The 22,309-nt window shown below is 36.3% G+C and overlaps 1 protein-coding gene across 3 annotated transcripts in view; it reads right to left on the reverse strand.

Moving 5' to 3' along the window:
• Positions 1 to 4,014: 4,014 nt before the first annotated feature.
• The window catches only part of LOC113514146 (protein abrupt), a 32,293-nt gene continuing 13,998 nt past the window's right edge, over positions 4,015 to 22,309 (reverse strand). For all 3 annotated transcript variants that reach the window (XM_052902606.1, XM_052902608.1, XM_052902607.1), the window contains exons 3-14: positions 18,779 to 18,930; positions 17,442 to 17,557; positions 16,247 to 16,388; positions 14,365 to 14,531; positions 14,123 to 14,255; positions 13,640 to 13,799; positions 13,513 to 13,557; positions 7,326 to 7,464; positions 5,844 to 5,981; positions 5,230 to 5,426; positions 4,567 to 4,752; positions 4,015 to 4,430 (exon numbers count right to left, since the gene is read on the reverse strand). In XM_052902606.1, the coding sequence (XP_052758566.1) occupies positions 4,030 to 4,430; positions 4,567 to 4,752; positions 5,230 to 5,426; positions 5,844 to 5,981; positions 7,326 to 7,464; positions 13,513 to 13,557; positions 13,640 to 13,799; positions 14,123 to 14,255; positions 14,365 to 14,531; positions 16,247 to 16,388; positions 17,442 to 17,557; positions 18,779 to 18,930 (1,976 nt within the window). In that variant the 3' untranslated portion in view covers positions 4,015 to 4,029. The remainder of the gene's footprint in view (positions 4,431 to 4,566; positions 4,753 to 5,229; positions 5,427 to 5,843; positions 5,982 to 7,325; positions 7,465 to 13,512; positions 13,558 to 13,639; positions 13,800 to 14,122; positions 14,256 to 14,364; positions 14,532 to 16,246; positions 16,389 to 17,441; positions 17,558 to 18,778; positions 18,931 to 22,309) is intronic.

The following is a 22,309-nucleotide window of genomic DNA, read 5'->3' on the forward strand; positions in this document are numbered from 1 at the left end:
TTTTTGTATGAAATAAAATTGAATCCAAAGTAATTTACACATTTGTTGATAATAATTTACCTTTATATACTTATTTGACAATCTTATACAATCCCATACTTTGAATTTAGCCCTGTTTCATATTTGCCTAAAAACAACAGTGTTAGGTGTTTTTGAAAAACGAATATGCTTATATTAGAACCGGTGGTAAATATAAAATCAAACAAATCATCAAATCAACTAACAACTACCTACTCGCATACACCAATCAGTTAAAAAAAAAAAAAAACAATATATGTACTTTGTGCTCGCTTTTATATTCGGCATTTGATGCTCACATGATAATTTTGGACGTGGAAATAGCTATTTTTTTTTAATATCGTTAATGCGTGTTCCAAACTGTCTAAAGTATGTATTGCTATTCTATTTTATAGCAGTTTATCATTATATATTTTTTTTTATTAAATTTGTAGCTACTTTCGCATGTGTGCGTGCATAAACAACGTACAAAATATATAAATCTTTGAAAAACTCTATACTAAATCGCCTGGCCAGCTAGAGAGGAGTGTAACCTCTGCTGAGCAGTGGGATAATAACAGATTGTTAATGTAAAATAAGGAATTATTTTACATTAAGAATCTGTTTTTTTCAATACCGCATAGTAGGTATGAGTAATATCTGTATCGCACCGATACCTATATATTGGGTTTCTCTAGATATAGATTAATGGCGGGACAAAGGTCGTCACCCATTTCGATATCGCCCACACCGGAAGCGTATCTATATTAATTTGCATCAAGGTGCTACATTTTAATACCCAACTACCCACTATGTAATATCCAACTCTACCGCACAGCCGGTGCTTCTATTTAAAAAAATTAAACCGTCTCTCTTTAGATACTGGCTGCGAATTTTTTTTTTTAACATACATGCTTTTAATTACCTTTCCCACGTCCAAAATATCAAGTATCGCACCATATAACAACATTAAACAGTGATAGGAAACAAATAAAAATGAGTTTTACATGAACACTCATGCTAATGAGGTACAGACAATTATAAAATAAAGAAGTGTGAACTTTCAAAGTTCATACGGTAACTAAACATAAGTTTTACAATAGCAAGAGCATAGTCGTTGACTTAAAGTCCTATTCATTATATTTTATTCACTGGTATAATATAATTATGCGCATTATCAACAACGGTACAGTGCTATTCGAGTTACATCGAGGTTTTATTTCAAAAAAAAAAAAAAAATTAAGAATAGAATAGAATAGAATAGAATAAATTTATTGTGAGCTGTATGTTACAATTTTTCGTAAGATGTTATTAACGTCTCAAAGGAAAACAGCCTACCCATACATCGGGCATACAATACGATTAATAGATAGACAAGATACAACCTTTATTGTTTCATCGATAAAATAACAGGTTTGTAATGTAAGTGAATAATAGGTTATAACAAGTTGGAAATCGAAATATCGTCGATGTAACCTCTATAGTTGGCCATAAGAATAAACACACTTGGCAGAAGTGACGCTCATATATTTTTTTAAATGTACCCTTCGTTCGGGTTAGGCGCAGGATAGTAGGGCTGTCACAAATTTATTCGTATTTAACAAATCATATGATATGACGTTAGTTACGCGCGAGTGAGCAAGACGATCTCATTACGTCGTTTAATGCTTCCAAGTACGGACTGATTTAGTTTCAAATAGGCTGTCAGCGCCCCAATGTTATTATTATTAAATTCACGAGAGTGTCACTTCTACCCGAATATTTATGCTTATATTTTGACATTGTATTTTTAATTAACAGTATGGGGGGGGGGGGTTGGTTCTGAAAAAAAATATATATATATGTTTATCTTTTGATCACATTCTGGTAACTGACTATTGATTTGTGTTATTTATATCGTGCAATATCTATTTATATTTACGAATAGAATTATATGTTCAGTGTAATCTAAATAAAAAGTTCTTTCCCTATATCATAATTAATGAATTAATCACTCATCTCTCTAAACAATGAAAACTTATTTTATATACAGTCAAAAATAATTAATCACTATGGCAACACTGCTAACTGTCAACAAGATTGTTCGCAAACGAAAGCGGCATAACTCGACAAGTCTCACTAACACACTAAACAAAATAACGTATCAATCAACCCGTAGCACTTATTACTATCGTACGCTATGAATTTGTTGGGTGTCACTCGCAGGAAGAGTTCACATAAATAAATATTGTTGCTGGCAACACTCGGCAAAATATTTTTTTTTTTTTCTTTTCATTTCACTATCGTATGTTAACCTAATAAATGTTCAAAAGAAATAGTGACATCTCAATAAATTCATATTATAATATCTTTCATATAAAAGGTTAAATGCTTCACCTATTGCTCTAAATACTTAAATACTTAATGTGAAACCTAATGTTCAGGGAAGTAAATATATTTTGTGACTCGCTTACAAATATTCTTACAATATACTAAATAACTATAACATTGTACTCTAAAAAATATGTATAAGTATTGAAGGCTAACATGAGATTTTAATCACAGTAATTGTTATTTTTAAGTAACGAGCCCACATCATTACTACAAAATAAACATTCTTCTGTCAATTATTATAAGGTTCATAATTCACAAACCAACACAAACTCGACCACTACCCACGTTTATTTACACATCGAAGGCAACATCAAGGTATACTTTATTTATTGCTTTTGTTTATCATTATGTACTTATATATCACCTCAGTTTATATACAATGCAACATTATGTCTTATATGTTTATTATTTAAGTGTCAAATTTGAACTCGATAGTCGCGGTGTGACGCGACCAATTACTTACCCCCTTGGAAATAGTTTTCAGTCTCAAGGCAGCAAGTGTTAACATTTGTAGATGCAAAATTATTGTTATATCTCATAATTACGATCGATACATTCCGTCCGTAGTAAATTATTCAATAAGTATTTGTAACATCTCAATGCGACACGTGTAGATCGATTAAAATTTTATCAATAACATTAAATTTTAAGCTCTGTATGTTTGTTCGTATACAAAGATATCTTTTTTTTTTATTATTATTATTATTTATATTAGTGTGCACGTTGATATCGGAGGTTATGTTCATTACTCGCTACAGTTGTGACACAGTCTAATATTTCTCTAGTGAGTGCGTAATCTATTCAAAAATAAACGGTTAACGAATATCTACGGGCAGCACTAACAATGACCTAATGACTTGCATATATTTACCTACAATATATTCTATATATAGTATATATATATATATATAAATGCAATCTGCAAAATGCATAAAACAACAGTTATATCTATAAATTGTATAAAATATTAAATAAAATCTATTGAAGTGAGGTAGATGGATGGAATTTCACAATTTGTGTGGATATTTTTTTTTTATTTTATTTATAACCGCCGCATTGGCCCAAATGCTGAGGTAGTTGGATGGAATTACTATGTAAGAGGCCCTACTACGTGACAGGGACCTCACATACACAATACAAAAACACTACTCACTAGTATCATTAACTACTAAAACAACTTCACAAACGAGTGGCGAGTCGACGACTGAACTAACATGACGCGGGGTACGCTAAGTGAATTGTGATGCGGTGTCACGCGGGAACCCGTCCCCGTGGGAACCGAACAAAAAACCGGGCAACATCGCGACGAGCTCCACTGTACACATAAAATAATGCCTTAGCATCCAGCGGGCAGACATCGTCGACGACTTGTACTATACTTGTAGATTTCACCAAATCAAGATTCCTGTTAGATAACTTGCAACCGATACCCGGCGCGGGCTCAAACCATTTAATCCTAATTAAAATATACATTACAATATTGGAAATGGCACCAACGACATTCCACGGGTCAACAATTAAACCGTAAAAACGAACGAATTAGCTAATGACCACAAAACATAACACTCAAGCACCGTTTGAAAAACCAACACAACATTGTCCTAATTGTGCTCGCAGTCGAGACTAATTCAATACTCCTACAGCAAGCGCACGGTCATTTCATGAAGACGCGTTCTTCTGTTCGTCGTCGGAGTAGTCGCCTTCTTCCTGACCGCTGTGCTCCTGTTCCTGCTCGGAACTGTTCACTCTGTTCCTGTCGTCGTCTTGAAAATCTTTGCTGTTCTCCTTATCTGTCATCTCTTGCTTATCGCTGTCCATTTCGCTAATACTATCGTTCCTTTGCCTCTCCTTCCCTAGGTCCAGCGGTTCATCAGAGTTGCGCATGATGTCCGGTTTGTTCATAGAGTCGGTGTACTGCCTTTGTATTTGCTTCAGATAACGCTGGTGAACAAGGCTAGTCGGATTTGGCGGCAGTGATCCCATTTGTGGGGAGGGCTCGTCGTATGTTTTTCTGTCCATATGCATTGACGTCATTTGCGCTAATTTTGCCGCGTTCATTCCTAAAAGCAAGAAATTTGAATTTAAAGATTTGGAATGCTTCGAGAAGTCTTATTTGCGTTAAATTCAACCGCATCTGCTTAGATTTTGGAGTATTGTCAAAATAAGCAAATCAATATAGAAAAATTACAGGCTTACCGAAGATATTTTCGCCCAAATATTGCATGTAGCTGTCGAAAATAGCGGAGCCACCGTACCCTGGTGGATAGTCATCGTGTTTCATAATCGTGCTCATTCCGTGAGGGTGATTTTCCACGGTTTTGGCTGTAACCGCTCGCACTGCTGGCACTTTTGTGATGGTTGTATTGGCCAAATTGTTTATATCTGTAGAATTAGAGTTTAATGTGGCTTTGTGATTTATTATGAAGGAGGGACACACCAGCGGGGTATTAAGATTATGACGCATTACTCTGGAAATCTATCCATGATATTCCTTTGTCAACTTTGTTTTTACCAATCATCATGAAAATTGGGATATACGTAGCATTAGGCTTGGAGGACGTAGCCCACTTTTATCCTGGTCAATTAACATTTCCAGTCACGGAGTGGAGACTGGCTATATTCACTACTGCCATATGTATATACATTTTATGCTTGTTTTATTCACCAAGACTACATATTTGTACTCGGTCCAGGAAAGGTATCAGGAAAATTTGTTCTAGATTTTGGAGAAAGAAACTAGAGCTTTATGTTAAAATTTATAAGTTCTAAAAACTTGGTAGATCAGAAAAGCTAGAGCATTTTAAGAAATTATGATCTAGTAAGAAAAGGTATTGTCAAATTAGAGAGGAGGTAACTTACGTGGTGGTGACACCGGTATGCTGTCCTGGTATCTGGACTGGCTGAGATCATCGTTATCATTGTCACCGCAGACGGAACTGCTCTCTGAAGCGGCGGACTTAGCGTCCAGCTTGATGTCGGAGCGCCGCGGCCCGGTGGGGGAGGCGCGCGCTCGTAGTTGCTCCGGAGATACCTTCACACCCGCTTTAGCAAGGAGTCTGAAATATGAGTTTTGTCTCGTGAATTTGTGTATTTTCAAGTACGGGGAGTTGTAGATATCAGTGATTATTGGTGCGGTATTTCACATAATCCATTTGGACTAATGTGAATGTTTTGTGTCGTGATTTTTATAGCCAATATATTTTCTTTATGGTAGACCAAAGAGAATCTTTGTATAAAGACGTTTATATGAGTATTCCTATCTCAGTAATTTTTGTCACCAAGTAGCTTGCTTGTATAGTGTACCCTGGTTTTAAGATGAAATATAGTAATGCAAGCTGCATGCGACAAGGATTCATGGCATACGATTAAAGCCTCAGCTGGTGTGAGTCTTCAAAGATAGTAGTGATTATCCTGCAGACTATGCCAGATGATCACCCTGGTTGTAAGAAAGGATCAATAGAGACGATACTCACTGGCTAGCAAGTTCCGGGTCGAACCTCGTCGGCATTTGCAGCACGGGCAGGTCCTTGGTGGAGATGCCGCGGTGTTGCCGCGACATATGTGAATGCAGCGAGTTGCGGGACTTCGCCACTGTGCCGCACAGCACGCACCTGTAGGTTGTTTACTTTCACATTTACTTTTGTAGGTGCAGAATTTTAAACTTACTGAACAGAGATATTGTATTGATTTGGTCTTTAGCCATTTGGACAGGATGGTTGAAACTGGAAGTGAATTGTGATGGAAGATGTGACATTAATTGTTGTAATGCCTAATTTTAACAATATATAATAATTAGATATATATTTCTTGATGATAGATTTAATGGTTTTGGCGAGAGGTTATGTGATATTGTATGCCCAATAACAGCGGAACATAGCTATCTTAATTTTGTATATAATATCAAGTAATGTAATCAACCTATGTTTGTGCAAATAAATTGACTTGAGATAAATCAAGCAAGAATGAGTCGTGATGCCAATGGCGGCCACCCTATATGAGGTACGTATTAAGTAGGTATTGCAAGGTATTGTTATTGAAATGGAAAAAGGAGCAACGTACTGCAACTTGTAAGCTTGTAGATTGATAAAAGTGATGAAACTAAAGAGTTCTTTTTAAACATAGTGACATTCTATATTGTTTGGTAATTTTTTTACCATCGTATTACTTTTATGTCATTTACCAGAGGAAGACTATGTACAAAAGTCGATTGCTTAGGTACCTCTGTTCCATTCGTGTTTCAACCATGAAGCAGCTGTGTTTGCATGGCTGTGTTTCGGTTTGAACAGTGGGTTATGGCGTGAATTTATTGGGTACAGAGGAAAAACATCAGTCCTCAGGAATGGCAAATGGGGGGTATCATGGGCGAAACAGTATAGTCTGTTATGTCCATGGTACTGCTCATGTCTATAAGCGACGGTTACCACTTTCCACCAGGTGGGCCGTCAGCTTGTTTGCCATTCTAAGCTGTATAAAAAAAAAATTGCTCCAAACAATACTCTGTTAACACGTACTTAACAATTGGTTACAATTAAGTAAAAATTGTTATTAAGTATAAAAAAAATATTAAGTATAAATTACAATTAAGTTAAAATTGGTAACATTGGTTGAAACACGAATGGGACAGAGGTACCCAAGCAATCGACTTTTGTACAAAGTCTCCCTCTGGTAGTCTCCGATATTAACACACTGCGTCCATCAACTGAATTGGGGACTCCATTCTTTCCCATGGGTATCGTAAGATGGGTAGTGACGTCCCTCTTAAACCATCATCAAGCCTTGACTGCGGTTGCCAACCCATCTGCTAAGCGTGGCAACTACTGGAAAAACTCCTTTTATGGGGGAGACATGTTTAGCAATACTCAGTTAAAGGCTGATACGGTTATTATTGGTAGCTCGAAGCTTTTTGTTGTCCATCCCATGTAAAAGGATTTATCGTAAAGAGAGCTGTTGCTTACCGGTAGCCTGGGCAGACGGTATGCTTATCTTCAAGATGAGTCCTCAAAGTGTGAGCTGACCGATAGATCTTCCCGCATTTCGGACAGGGTCGCGGGTCCGTTGCTCTAACTCTCAACAAATCCTGGTTTCTTCGGCAGCCTGCAGAAAAGAGAATGTAACCATGTAATCATTAAAATTTGAATTAGATTCATAAAATGAATCTGATTGTGGTCTTACCTTTCGAACTGTGCGGTTAGTACTTCGTAATTGTAAAATAATTACAGTTAAGTTATTCTGTGAATCGATGCTATAATCTATACTATTAAATATAATTAAATATAATATATATAAAGAATATATACTATTTAATGTAAATCCTTTTAAAGGAAAAACTGAAATAAGTTTTTTTTTTTTAATATCTATAAATTAAAATAGAAAGTTAAATTTTAGCCCCCATTCGTTTATACGGCATCTTTCTAATCTGTTACTTTACGGTCCTTGCTTACGTTAATTAAAAAAAAAAATAGATTAATTTGTTTTTTTCTTAATTATTAATCTTTTGTTTTTTTTTTTACAAATTAAGTATTCGATCGTCTATTTTATACGCTAAATTATTACATTGTTAAAGTTTTTTTTTTTTATTGTAATTTTCATATTTTGACGACTATTGACAATTAATTGATATTTTAATTATTAAAGTGTTTTGTCTCTTTCTATTGAGTTATATTCATAATTCAAACAAAAGTGACAATGATCTAAGGTCTGTAGGTTTTAATTATTATAAATGTTGCTTGGCTGGCTTATAAATATTGAAATTAAAAAAAAAAAAACTAATAATATCGATAATCGTCAGACAAATAAGCTTTTAATTGCTTTTAAATTAAAAACACGTCTTTTCTACTTCGTAGTTTTATTAAGTATTTATTAATATAAGCAGACACTTTTTTTCGGGTAAAAATTAAATTATTACGTATATGTCGTATCACTAATACATTCGCAACTAGAATCGTTTACTCACATTGAACATTTGGTTATTGACATGACTAATTACATGTTGTACACTTACAAATTAATTTTATAATTATAAAGATATACGTCATTGCCTCACAGGCGTCAGGAACAATTTCAACTACTCGCTAAATTTACCAATATTTTTTTTATTTCATTTTGGAGATCTATATGACAAGTTTCCTATCGCATATATTTTGAAGGCATCGTTTATCGTTACTATACATCTTTATTGATTGTTTCTATGATGTATCGTAACACGGTATGATATAGTACGATTGTATCGTTACGATATAATAGAAAAGTAAAATAATGTATGTCGATATATCGGCATGCAGGAAAATTTAAAAAAGAAGTTTAATCGAAAATGTTTTTATATGCAATTGAAAATATTTTGTTCTTCTATTATATCGTAGCGATAAAATCGTACGATATCATACCATGCTACGGTAAATTATAATAGCGCCCATTACGTCGTGTATACATAATTAGAGTGTTAAGGACTCTACTCCTTGAATAATATATGAGATTGTAAAAATAATACCAAGTGTTTATGGGAGTAAATAAAATGCACATATATAGCCTTGGCCAAATGTATTTGCCATCCTATTGTCGCATAGTACACGTCTAAAGGTTAAAATGAGCCAATCAGAACAACGCACCATGTTATAAACTTTAAACACAATAGAGGTGACTCATTTTCAGGTAAGTTGAATTTTAGGGAAATGTTTAGTTTATTACGATTCATTATAGTGTGGAGAACTGTTGATAAATTATTGCAAATGGGTTGTTGTTTTACGTGAGACAAGTTATAAAAAAAACTAGAAAAATACGTGAATGCCGTGAATTAAGTAACGAGGAATGATAAAAAATCCACTTGTTGTCTGAAGAAGACAAAAATAAAAGAAAAATTGCCAGGATATGAAATGTTCTCACAGTACTGTAAGGTTGCCTCAAATCGGTACAAGATGACCACAAGACACGGAAAACTTAAGACGTAGTGGAAGAAAAAGAATTACACCTGCAGGAGAAGTCAGAATGTTAATGCGAACTTCTTTGAAAAATAGTATGAAATCATCTTTTGAATTGGCTGGCTGAACTAAGCGAAATGCTGGGGTAAAAGATTTTTGCTAGAACTGCTACAAGGCTCCAGGATGAGTCACCTTCTCAGACCACCGAGGCTACTTTACTTGAAGTAGCCTTGTTTGTCTGAGAAGAACATGAACTTACAGTGGTGTTTAAACATCAACATTACACCGAGGAAGATTGGGCCAATATCGTTTGGCCGGATGAATCCAATTTTGAGGTATGTCATTTAACCGATTAAATACTAATTAAAGACGTTTGTAATGCATTGAAGTTAATGGTTCAATAACAGACATATTTTCAAAAATCTTATTATTTTATTTTATTTCAGATATTTGGTACTGCAGGTGCCACCTACACAAGAAGCAAAGTTGGCAAAGAATGCATACCGGATTGTCAGCAAAACACGGCGGAGGCAGTGTTATAGTCTGGGACTGCATGTCTGCCTCAGGAATTGTGTAAAGGCCGAATGGATTCGAAAAAATACATCGAGGTGCTGGAAACAGCGTTGGAACCCTCATTGGATACGATGTTCGGTGATACGAACCTAGATGGCGACATGTCATAAGTCCAGAACCACTATGAGTTGGTTTGAGAAAAATAGTATAGAGCTTCTAAGTTGAGTTTCTAAGCCCTCAGTCATCGGATCTTAACTGTATCGAACATTTATAGTCGATAAAGCGCAAAATGAAAGAACATTCGATTACTTTCAAAGAAACTTTAAAGAATTATATGTTACAGCAGTGGAATGCTATAACTCCAGAAGAATGTAAACATATAATTTCCTCTTTACTTAAAAGAATAAATGCTGTAATTAAAATAAAGGTTTCAATACGAAATACTAATGTAATTTTAGCATTAAAGGTGTTTTTAGTACATGGGTTTTTCATCGTCCAAACTGTATTTTTTAAGTTAATTGTAATTTTCTAGGATGGCATATACTTTTGGTCAAGGCTGTATTTTTTAAAGGATTTTTTTGTGTTTAGTTATTAATTGATTCTGTTGGGCTTACTCTGTTCGATTTTGCCTTTATATTCAGACTAAACAATAAATAGGAAGCTAAATCTTTGATATTTGGTGACGAATAAGAAAAAAAAATGCACGTGAAAAAGTCGCGATTAGATATCAAATTTTAATTAAAATATTTGATAACATTATAAACACCTACATTAGATATAATTAACAGGCCATTTAAGGCGTAATATTGCAATTCTGTCACAATTACTACATAAGGTTAATTTCCATTCCATTAATAAAATATATGCGAACGGAATATTAATTATTTATATTTACATGTTAAATAAATCCTTTTCATTATATTTTCGTATGTTTGCCTACACTGACTAGATATGTTTTTGATTGTGCTTTTACGTACGGCGCGGGCGTCACACACAACTTTATTTTTTACAAAATAAATACTCTATGATTGGAAGTGAACTTATTCTTAACTATTGCATTAAAAGGCATTAGATTTTTTTTTATACTATTTCGTATTGTCTTATCTATGGTCGAAAATATAATACCGGTACAATGGTTTTGCTTTGATGTTCGCATGCATTCTGGAGATGCCTAAATATGTAAACCCGGCTGATAAGTTGAGCATTGCTTCGTTATAAAAACGGCTTTACACAACTTACGAAGCAGGATATGTAATAACTTTCTGCAAGCAAATATAAAAAATCTATTGGCACTGTTACATATATTAAATGAATGTGTTGAAAACCATTGCATCGGCTGCGAGAGAACGATGGAACGATGTCCTGCCCGTTGAACACATTGTCATATTAAAGCTCACAGTTGCAAGAGTTTTGGAAGATCACAATGGCGGGGCAGGCTCTCGGGACATCTAGTAATAGCTACAACTAAACGAAATAGGATTACAATTAACAATGGAAGTTACAAACACATTCAGGAAGTCTCGAGAATGATCGACATTCTTAGTTGCACTTCGTATTCTATCAATGGCACCAATCATCACATGTCATAATGCGCTTACTTAATATATCCTTACTTAAACAATATCAGTCTATTCTACTACAAAAATAATTTTCAGTCGATTTATCCTACTGCTTTATACAACGTTAACGTACGTGACAGCGAAATATGAAAATGCATCCTGGAGATCATTATTTTCTGTTCTTTCTCGGTCAACTATATGCCCCACTTGTAGTTAGTTCCGTTTCACAGCCTTTTTGTTTTTTATACAAATAACTCTCGAAACCAAATTATTATGAACGAGTTGCAGCTTCTCCACCGTATACGCGCCACTGATTCTATGCCCCCATACTAATTCGCCCAACCGCAACTCCATTTGAGGGTTTTCATCTTTTCCCATTGGCGGCGGTGCTTAATTCTCATGTGGTTACGCACGGAATTGGGATGCGCGAAGTACCTTGCACACGTGGCCACCGGGCAGACGGGGCTGTCGCGAGGGTAGTGTGCCTCCAGGTGGCGCCGCGCCAGCGCCAGCGACTCCAGCCGAGTGAAGCACAGAGGGCACTGCAGCTGCTCGCCACTCAACTTGGCGCTTTTTGCGTGCTCACTCTCCTCCAGGTATTTTAGCAACTCGTTCCCTCGCATCTCCCCCTCATCCTTGATGCAATCGCTTACCGCCGGGTTTGCCAATGCCCCCCACGCCGCGGCATCTGTAATGCCGACAGCAGCATGTTACTCAAACTAGCAAATGGTAAAGCGTTTGGCAAATCCGGCGGCAACTTTATACCCCCTAATAGCAATGACTTTATAAACTCTCTAAAAATATTACATCATATTATAAATACAATATATATATATCGATAAACAGTTCCGTTACGTCCTCGTTTACGTACTTCCGTTGGCACATCTATTCCTACATTATTGTACAATAAATGGAGAATGTGCGGCGTGTGCAGACGGTCTACACACCATTTGCATCAATAAGGTTCGCCCGCATGTCGAGGACTACGAGATCAGGTGGGGAGTGGGATCGGGCAGGCAGTGGGGAGTCATCACCACCAGGCGCCGAGCGGCGGGTGAGTGGGGGGCGGTAGTCGCTCGGCGTCTCGCCGTCTCTAAGAGTTCTGTCGCTGGCGGATGCCGTGCGCTTGCAGTTGATGGTTGATGAGGTAATGCTTGGTTTTGCACTTCTTGCCACAGTGCTGGCAAGGGAACCACTGGTCGCGGTCGGTCTGCGAGTGCACATTGAGCATATGCTGGCGCAGGTTGGAAGTGGAGGAGTACACGCGGCCGCACAGGGGACACTGCGGCCGGTATCCCATCGCCGCCCCGCCCGCGAGAGCCGCCCCTGTAACACAGAGGCGGCGGTTAGAGACAGTGATCCGTTTAGAACATCGTTTAAGCGCTATTGTGAGTGTATCGGTCGCAGTACTCTGCGGACGGGGCGGGGTCGCGCCTCCTCTGTTTCACGCCGTGTATAGAGTTCATGTGTATCTGCATGTACTGGCGTGTCTTGAACGCTTTGCCGCACACGGGGCACGAGTGCGCCAGCTCGCGCGCCGAGTGCACGTTGAGGATGTGCTGCTTCAGGTTGCTATTGTTGCTGTAGAGCTTGCCGCACTCGGGGCACGCAGGCTTGGACGCCTCACCGTTTCCGTAGTTGCCGGTGGCTGAGTATGGCTGGTACCGCTCCTCGGGCTTTGTGGCCGGCTTGCCCTCCCCGCCGCCCGGCCATGTGGCTCCTGGGGCAGACGAGGTCTCGTTCAGTGCTGGCGCCTATCGTAACGTTCGGTTTACCGCGCCTTGCGCCATTCTATTCTATTATATTATAATCAGATTCGCTCGACGACGTAACTTCCATTGTGGCTAAGGTTTATCCTATTTCGTTTTGTATTATAGTTTGGGGCAAAACGGATTTTTATCTAACAGTATTTAATAGAGTAATTAAGCGCTTTGGTGTCGTTCTCATTATTTAATTGTTAGTGTTATTTACATGCAGTACATGACTCAATAATGAACAATTAATGATATAGGAACTTTTTTGGTATTTATTGTTATTAATATTACGATAATTTGAGAATTGTATCGAACAGTAATTGTGATATCAAAATGTGATTGGAAAATTATTGAGCCATATAATGATAAGGGTATGTTAGTACATTTCAAGGTTTTACTCACCGTAATTGTCTGGTAATCCTGACGGTCCTGGTAGTCCTGGGAAGCCTGCAATTTTAAAGAACATCGTTACTTATACTTTTTAGGGATTACACGTTGCGTTTTGTTGTTACGGATATTTAAGGAATACCTGGTAAATTAAGTAGTCCGGGGAAATTATGCGGTAGTGCTCCGTTAGTGTTGGCCATCGTGGCTGGATCGTCGTAGTCCAAAGGTTCTTGTTTGGCCCTCGTTTCTCCTTCAGTATCGCTAGCACCGGCGTCTGATGACGACTCTTCTCCATCACCCGACTGTTGGTAATAGTTAAGTTTTTTTATACAACTTAGAATGGCAAACAAGCTGACGGCCCACCTGATGGAAAGTGGTAACCGTCGCCTATAGACATGAGCAGTAACCATGGACTCAGGTGTTATTCCTCTGTACCCTGTAAATTCACGCCATATCCCCCCTTCAAACCGAAACACAGCCATGCAAACACAACTGCTACACGGTTGAAACACGAATGAGACAGAGGCGCCCAAGCAAACGACTTTTGTACAGTTTCCTTCTGCTGGTAAGTAAATAATACATAATCTTTCGATACTAAGTATATGATAAATTATATAAACTTTACCAAATTGTTGGAGGTTGCCGATATATGTTGGCTCTGTGCATTGTCTAGGACCTGGTTGAAGAATGGCAACTCATGGCCGTTTGTACCCAATCGTTCTGGACTACCACCCTGCACTGCCAGAAGCTGTTCTGTCCTGTAAATACAAATAGAAACTTGGTGATAATTTTATAGAATCACACTGGTATACTTTTTTAAATGAATTACCCCACGCGTGGTATTATGTTTTGATGACAAAAGTTTACCTAGTTTTTAGTTGTGCTTGGTATAAATCGGATGATCGTGCCCGCTTCGGAGGTGGCGTATTGGCTGTTCCTTCTTCGGGTCTCCGTGACCTTCTACCCTCACGCTGCTGGGGCTCCCGTCCCTCTCGCGAGCCCCCGCTACCCGTTTCCGTCCACGATGACGCTGACTGTTGGTATATTTGTTTGTCATGATGAACATTTAATCTAATACATATAAAAAATATTAGGTACATTTAATTACTAATCTCCTTATGAAAATCATCGATGATTTTCAACCGACTTCAAAAAGAAGGAAGTACTCAAACAATTGTATTTTTTTTTATGTTTGTGACCTCATATCTTCGTTAAACCGATTTGGGAAATTCTTTTTTTATCTAAAAGGATTTACCTACGGATCGGTTACATAGTCATTTCATCAAAATTAGTAGTTTAGGTTTTAAATGAAACTAACTGGTTTTTCCATAATTGAAGTCATTTTTTATACAACGATTTTGTAATATGTAATTTATAATAATGTAATCACACATTAGTGTAATTTTAACTAGAACGAACATTTTAATGAATCGTTCATTGTTATCAAAATTAAGGTATTTAAATAAAATGCTCTTATGTACCTACCCTACGTTAGACGTCAGTATTAATCATACAATTTTGAGTTGGAGACCAAGCTTTTTAAATTATATGCTATATTTCAGAGTGACTGTACATCATGAGGGGGGGGGGGGGGGAGGATCGTTAGTAATGTGGGCTACTAGTCCCATTACTAGCAATATACCCTGTCAGGTCAAATTAAAAAAATTCTTCTTCGCTTCTTAATTTCTGTGCCCGACAGGTCTTTTTTTATACAACTTAAAATGGCAAACAAGCTGACGGTCCACCTGATGAAAAGTGGCAACCGTCGCCTGAGTATGAGTAGTAGTACTGACATGAGCAGTACCATGGACATAACAGAGTATACTGTTTCGTTCATGATACCCCCCATGCGTTGCCATTCCTGAGGACTCAAGTGTTATTCCTCTGTATCCAGTAAATTCACGCCATATCCCAACCTTCAAACCGAAACACAGCCATGCAAACACAACTGCTTCACAGTTGAAACACGAATGGGATAGAGGTACCCAAGCAATCGACTTTTGCACAGTCTCCCTCTGGGTCTTCAATATACTATATTAATCATTAAGATATTTCATAATAATATATATATTTTTAATGATAGCTCCCCCCCTCCCCTTAGAAGTACAACTAGTGCCCGGATATTAAGATCCAGGTTATTTACCTATTTTTGTTTATCAACTAGTTTTTCCTTTCATTTATAATAAAATATGTAACTTTAATTGAGGCAGCATTTTATAACGTAACCTTTTTATCATGTATTTTTAGTAGATATAAATGTATGCTTTGTTGTTTGTCCTTAAATAAATAAATAATATTATAGAATGCAATAAATAAATAGATTTCATCATCTTCCTACCCTTATCCCAAATATTATTTGGGGTCGGCGTAATATGGTTTTATCCATATTGCAAAAAGATTTGGCTTATAATTTTACGACCGGCCGCCTGCCTGACGTCAACCCTCTTTGGGATTGTATTTGTTGGTGGTTTCCGCCACCTACAGTTTGGAAGAAAGGATTGAGGAAAAAAGGAAGGGAACTTTGGAAATGCGTAAAGGAAATTAGTAAATAAGAGGAATAAGGGACTTATGTAGGAAAGGAAAGAGGGGGACACTGCAGTTGCGGAAAAGACTGGGACGCTGCAGCGGCTCGGGAGGCCGGGGTCGCATACCCGTATGCCCGTATTCTAGAATCGGACAGATTTCTACAGAAGAACACCCCTGATACAATAAATAAATAGAATTGAATATCGTAATGTTTTATACACACTGGAGATGCTTTTTGGTCAAGCGTGGGGACCGGAGCCGGCGCTGGGACATCTGTTAGACCTCTGACTTGAAGCAGTTGCGCGGCCCTGAGGAACTCCTTTAATTGCTCCTGACCGATATGCACTTCCCCCTGGTACATAAATCTGAGGAAACGCAATGCCAATTATAACTGAGGACTAGAGCTGTAAGAATAAATTGATAACAGGGGTAGCTGACTTTACTAGATCCAAGATCTACTGTTTACTGACGAAACCCTATGCGATGTACCAATTATATACTTCTTGAAATCACAAATGAAACAACATAGTTCAGTACACAATTATGTGGTATTTTTTTTTATTTTATTAAGAAGGAAATTAAAAAATTGAAAATTATTCTTAGTAGCTACTTATTTATATTAGTGTGAGCACTGCGTCTGCGCATCTTTCGCTAGATTAGCAAAATATTATATTTTTGTCTTATCACGATCGACTGGACATAAAACATTAAGACAAATTAATATTATATTTACGATGAGTTTAATGGAAAAGTTTTTATTATATAACTCGGAATGTCAAACAAGTTGACGACACATCTGATGGGAATTGGTAATCGTCGCCTACCGACATGAAGTCACTGTTACATTCATCATTTCTAAGGATAATGCATCCGATCCCTGTAATTGGACTGCTATATTACACTTTTCAAATCTAAACCCAGTCTTGAAGGTATTTAGCGATAGAAATACAAGTGCGACCGCAGCTGGTGACCGCAGGTGCTAGAACAAAAGTGTCCAAGCGTACGACTTTTGTTCTACCTCCTTTTGTAAATGCGGTTGGGTAGATTTGGTTCAAATGATTATCATTTTAACTAATGATATTATATCATTAGTTTTAGTAGTAAACAGAACATACTATGCTATTGATGATTTCCTTGGAAATAAATGCAATAAGTGGTCTTAATATTATGATTTTTTACTGGAAATGTAACATTATTGGATTCCTTTGTTTTTTTTTTATTCTTATATATATGTTTGTGAATTTTTATACATCGATAGATTGTTAGATAGATAGATACTCTTTATTGTTTCCTCCGAAAGATTACAATAGTAAACTTATTATAAATATAATGTTGTTCATAGAGGACTTATCTTGTTTTACCATCCATTGTTACCTATGTATCACAAAACAATTAAATAATAAATAAAAATTTAATACCTGAGTAAGCTCTCCATATCTTTGTCGTGAACGTCTCTTAAGATGACGATGGGATGTTGACATGGATTCGCCTTCAATAACCTTCGGAAGTACGGACTACATGCTGATAGCACCACCTGAATAAGAATGACTTAATTATTATTGCATAGAGAATGCATACTGGCATTTAAACGTTGGAAAATTTAATACTTGTTTGGATTTTTAATCAAATTGGAGAAAATTGACGTTACTTGCTCGCAATAGTATATCCAGTACTATTATTATTATTTTATGCAACTTAGAATGGCAAACAAGCTGACGGCCCATCTGATGGAAAGTGGTAACCGTCGCCTATAGACATGAGCAGTACCATGGACATAACAGAGTGTACTGTTTTGCCCATGATAACCCCCCCATGCGTTGCCATTCCTGAGGACCCAGGTGTTATTGCTCTGTACCCTGTAAATTCACTGGTATATCCCACCCTTCAAACCGAAATATATCCATGCAAACACAACTGCTTCACGGTTGAAACACGAATAGGACAGCATTGCCCAAGCAGACGACTTTTGTACAAAGTCTTCCTCTGGCATTATTTAAGGAAATTATTTTAAGGAGCAATTTTTAATGAATCAGTTCGAGTCAGGGGTGTAAGATTGATCCATGAGAAGATTAATAAAAGATCAATATCACGAAAGTCGATAAAGTTAACATCGATTTTCATATGCATGTTGTTTTTAAATTAAGATTATGATGCAAAAAAAGACTTCAATTGTGGCAAACCCATTTATTTTGATTTAAAAATTAAACTAAATAACTGATTTTGATAACATTTCTATGGAATCAATTTATAAGTATTTCAGATATAAAAGAATTCTATAAATCGGTTTACAACTGATGGAGTTATGAGGTAACAACTATAAAAAATATATAAACGAAATGTGAACCTCATTTTTTTTTAAGTTGGTTGAAAAAGAAAACTATACATATAAAAAAAAAAAAGATTAATACGTAACAGAAAGGGATAGTCTTTGATTTTGTATCGATGTATTTTCATCATTCGATATATCGTATACAGATTGGACATTCAAACTGAAGACAATCTTCAGTTTCTTTACAGCGTATAATAGTATAATAATATATATATATATATATATATATATATATATATATATATATATATATATATATATATATAGCGTATAATAAAAAAAACACGATTACTAGATTGTTTAAACATTTAGTTCATTTTTGGCTACACTTTGAGTCTTTTACCCCCAGAAAGCAGTTCAGTTATAAACACACTCATTGTGGGTTTTGTAGTACTTCAGTTGTGAGGATGCGGATGTAGGGATTACTTTGTGCGCAGTGAAGGTGGCGCCGGCGCAGGCGAGGGTGACGTCCACGAAGTCCTCCTCGTCGCGCAGCCGCCGAAACGACGACACCATCGCCGAGTGGAAGTCGTTCCAGCGCAGCGAGTATTGCTGCTCGCCGCCGGCCGCGGCGCCGCCTGCATACCAACGGATCTCTTATTAGTATTATAAAAACAAAATGCAAGATGTCGACAACAGCGCCCCTTTTCGGGATGAAAACTATCTAACGGCCCATTTGCCCCCCCCCCCCCCCCCCCCCTAATATGCCTATATTTGCATTGATTGTCACCTCTCTATGCATGAGAGTTAGTGCGGTATTACCTTGACCTCTTTCCATTTTAAGCTTACGTAATTATAGACATACATTGGGGGGGGGGGTTGTTAGTAATGCTGACTATCAGTCCCATTGCTAGCAATATTAACCTGTCAGGTCGACCTCCACGTGGTCCCCCCTGGAAACCATCGTGGTTAATTCCAGATGTATTGATCATCATGGGCTGACTGACCTGCCTTTTCATTCTCGCTTATCATTAGTTACTGGTGCCCCGCCAGCGTATACCGATAGCGCAGACGGGGTTACCATACCATTATCTTATTTACTATTAAAAAAAAACATACCTAGCAGATAATATGTAATTAGTATTTTTTAATATAGTTGTTTTAAATTTCAATGCTAATTCCATAATATAAACATGACATTTCAAATTATTACTTATTACCAAAAATATATTTAGAAACGCATTTTAAATTAAATGTAGTTTTTTTTTTCTCAAACGTGATTTATCCGTGTAGCCATCTCTCACCCAATTGAATCTTGTTTGGTAACCGGTACTTGTATGTATGAGACATTAATTATACCTAACATTATATCTAATATATGGTTATTAGTACCACGCAGTGATCTGCCTAATGATATATCAAATAAGTACAAAATTAACATAATATTGTTGATACGTAATAAATGTATATTAATTGTCATAAAAGTGTTAATGAAATTAATCACAAATGTAGAATAAATTAGGTAGATTTTTGATAAATGTATAATAATTAAAAAAAAAATCAGCTATAAATATTTGTGTATTGACATAGAAATATGATAACGGTTCACAGGTAATAAAACTGGCGTCGAATCGTAAGGAAAAATGGACATTTAATATGACTAAATGTCAAGGAATTAATATAATAGTGATTTACTTAAGAAATATTAGAATTATGTTCTTAAGACAATATAGTATCTTCTAAAAATACATGCACGGTATTGTATGTTTTCGACCAGATTTTAGGATGTAAAAAGATGAGTGTAATTCTTAATTTAGTCTATTTTTTGTGTGTAAAAAAATAGTTACCTATTACGTGATATCTAAATTCGGAACCGATTTTTTAACGAGCTTCAAAAAGGCGGAAATTTTCAATTCGAAATTCAAATTTTATATTTTTTATTGTGTGCCAGTAAGTTGCACAATATCATCGAATCTTTTAAACTGTCATAGAGAATTCTTCTACAGATAAAATATTATATTTTTTATTAATATTTTAAACTGCTACTCATAGTGAAATAAAGAGAGATGTTGCACAATATGCGTAGACTATAATAAATATATTACATATTTATACAAATATGTAATGTATTTCTCATATTCCGGGTGCAAAAAATATCAGAATCAAGGCCATTAAAAGTTTTGCAAGCTCGCCTAATAAATGAGTTGTGTTCGTAATTGGTGTCACTGAATGCTACATATGAGTATAACAAAGGGCGAAGTTAGATGTTTGAAACTAGTATGATGGATACACAGTAAGAAATTGGGTAAACGGTCCTGGATTTTGAGTAAATGTAAAAATATCCTTTTTATACTAGTTTTTACCCACGAATTGGCCTGCGTGATTAGGGCATGTCGATTATAGGGTAGGGGCAAATAATATATTATAGTTCTCAGGAATGGTTACAAATGCAGGATCCAATCATATTGATGCTTTCCATCAGGTGGGCCGTCAACTTGCTTGCCATTCTAAGTAAAAAAAAAAATTTACTAGGATAAAAAGTTGCGTATATCTTCCTCGATTCCAAATATTAAGTCGTCGTCTTCCTACCCTTATCCCAATTATTATTTGGGGTCGTCGTAATATGGTTTTATCCATATTACTAAATGATTTGGCTTATAGTTTTACGACCGGCCGCCTGCCTGACGTCAACCCTCTTTAGGATTCCAAATACTATGTGTACGTTAAAGGTGACGATTTTTTTAAGCCGTTTACGTAGGTGGGTAGTAACAAATCGTGAGTAATATACATTATATATTATTTATATATTAATATATAGCAGGATGCTAAATGACTGACTCGAATATCAATGCTTAACCGAAATCGCTGAGTTAAAAAAATGTTTGATATTTGTATTATTTGTGAATGACAAATTTTACATTACTAGATTATATATTCGACACAGTTTATGTAGAAAGTATGCAAGCAGATGGTATCTGAATTTGGTAGGGTTATACGGCCGTATACATTTTCTATACACAAGCTTGCTATGAATTGATAAAAATAGCAACTGATAGCGTATCTTTCGTCCTCTTTTTACTAATTATATTTGCATAAGAAGAAAGGAGGCACTCATATGATTAACAGTTTTTATTTTATCATTGTTTTTATGTAATTCCTTGTTCTTAGCAATAAGGTGATATGGTAATATTAAAATAGTTTTACACATTTTGTCATTAGTGGCGTGCAACAGTCATTACAAAATTTATGACAAAATAATTCTTTAATGTGTAATTATGTAAATGCTTATGTCATTTTTTAAACGTTAATTGTTTTTTAATATAGAAAAGTGAGTATTTTATAATGTGTCACTATTTTATACATATTTTGTATATATTCCTGGGCACTGTAGTAACACTTATTTACTAGCCATTTATGCAGTTCTTTTTTTATTTATTATAATTTAAATTTTTAAGATTTGTTGGCAGTATGTATTTTTTGGTTAAACTAGTTCAGTTAAACGTAATCTTATTTAACATAGATCTGGATATAATTTCTCTCACGAACACTCAGATTATGGAATAAGCGGCCTGTTGAGATTTTTTATTGTTCTTTAAATTTTTTAATTAAAGGTGTAAACAGGTTAAAAAATGTGTAAAGATGTTTCTTCGGGATCGGCAATGCGCGCTTTGTACCCCTGGTATTTCAATTGTTTATAGGCTGAGGTAACCGCTCACCATCAGGTGGGCCGTATGCGTGTTTGCCACTTTAGTGGTATAAAAAAAAGCGGAATCTTATTTAAGGATCTTTTATTATTATTATTATATAAGCTGTTTATTGTCCACTGCTGGCTATAAGCTCCATAAGGGGAGTTTTGCCAGTAGTTGCCACGCTTGGCAGGCGGGTTGGCAACCGCAGTTGAGCTATTAAAGATGTTTAAGAGGGACGCTTCGGCCCATCCCTCGCCTACCTTTAGTCGTCTCTTATGACACCTACGGGAAAGGAAGGGACGGACAATTCTACGCCGGGACTCACATG

Source organism: Galleria mellonella, unplaced genomic scaffold (genome assembly GCF_026898425.1).
Source record: "Galleria mellonella isolate WM207_F2 unplaced genomic scaffold, CSIRO_AGI_GalMel_v1 utg93, whole genome shotgun sequence".
In the NCBI taxonomy this organism is placed as follows: Eukaryota; Metazoa; Arthropoda; class Insecta; order Lepidoptera; family Pyralidae; genus Galleria; species Galleria mellonella.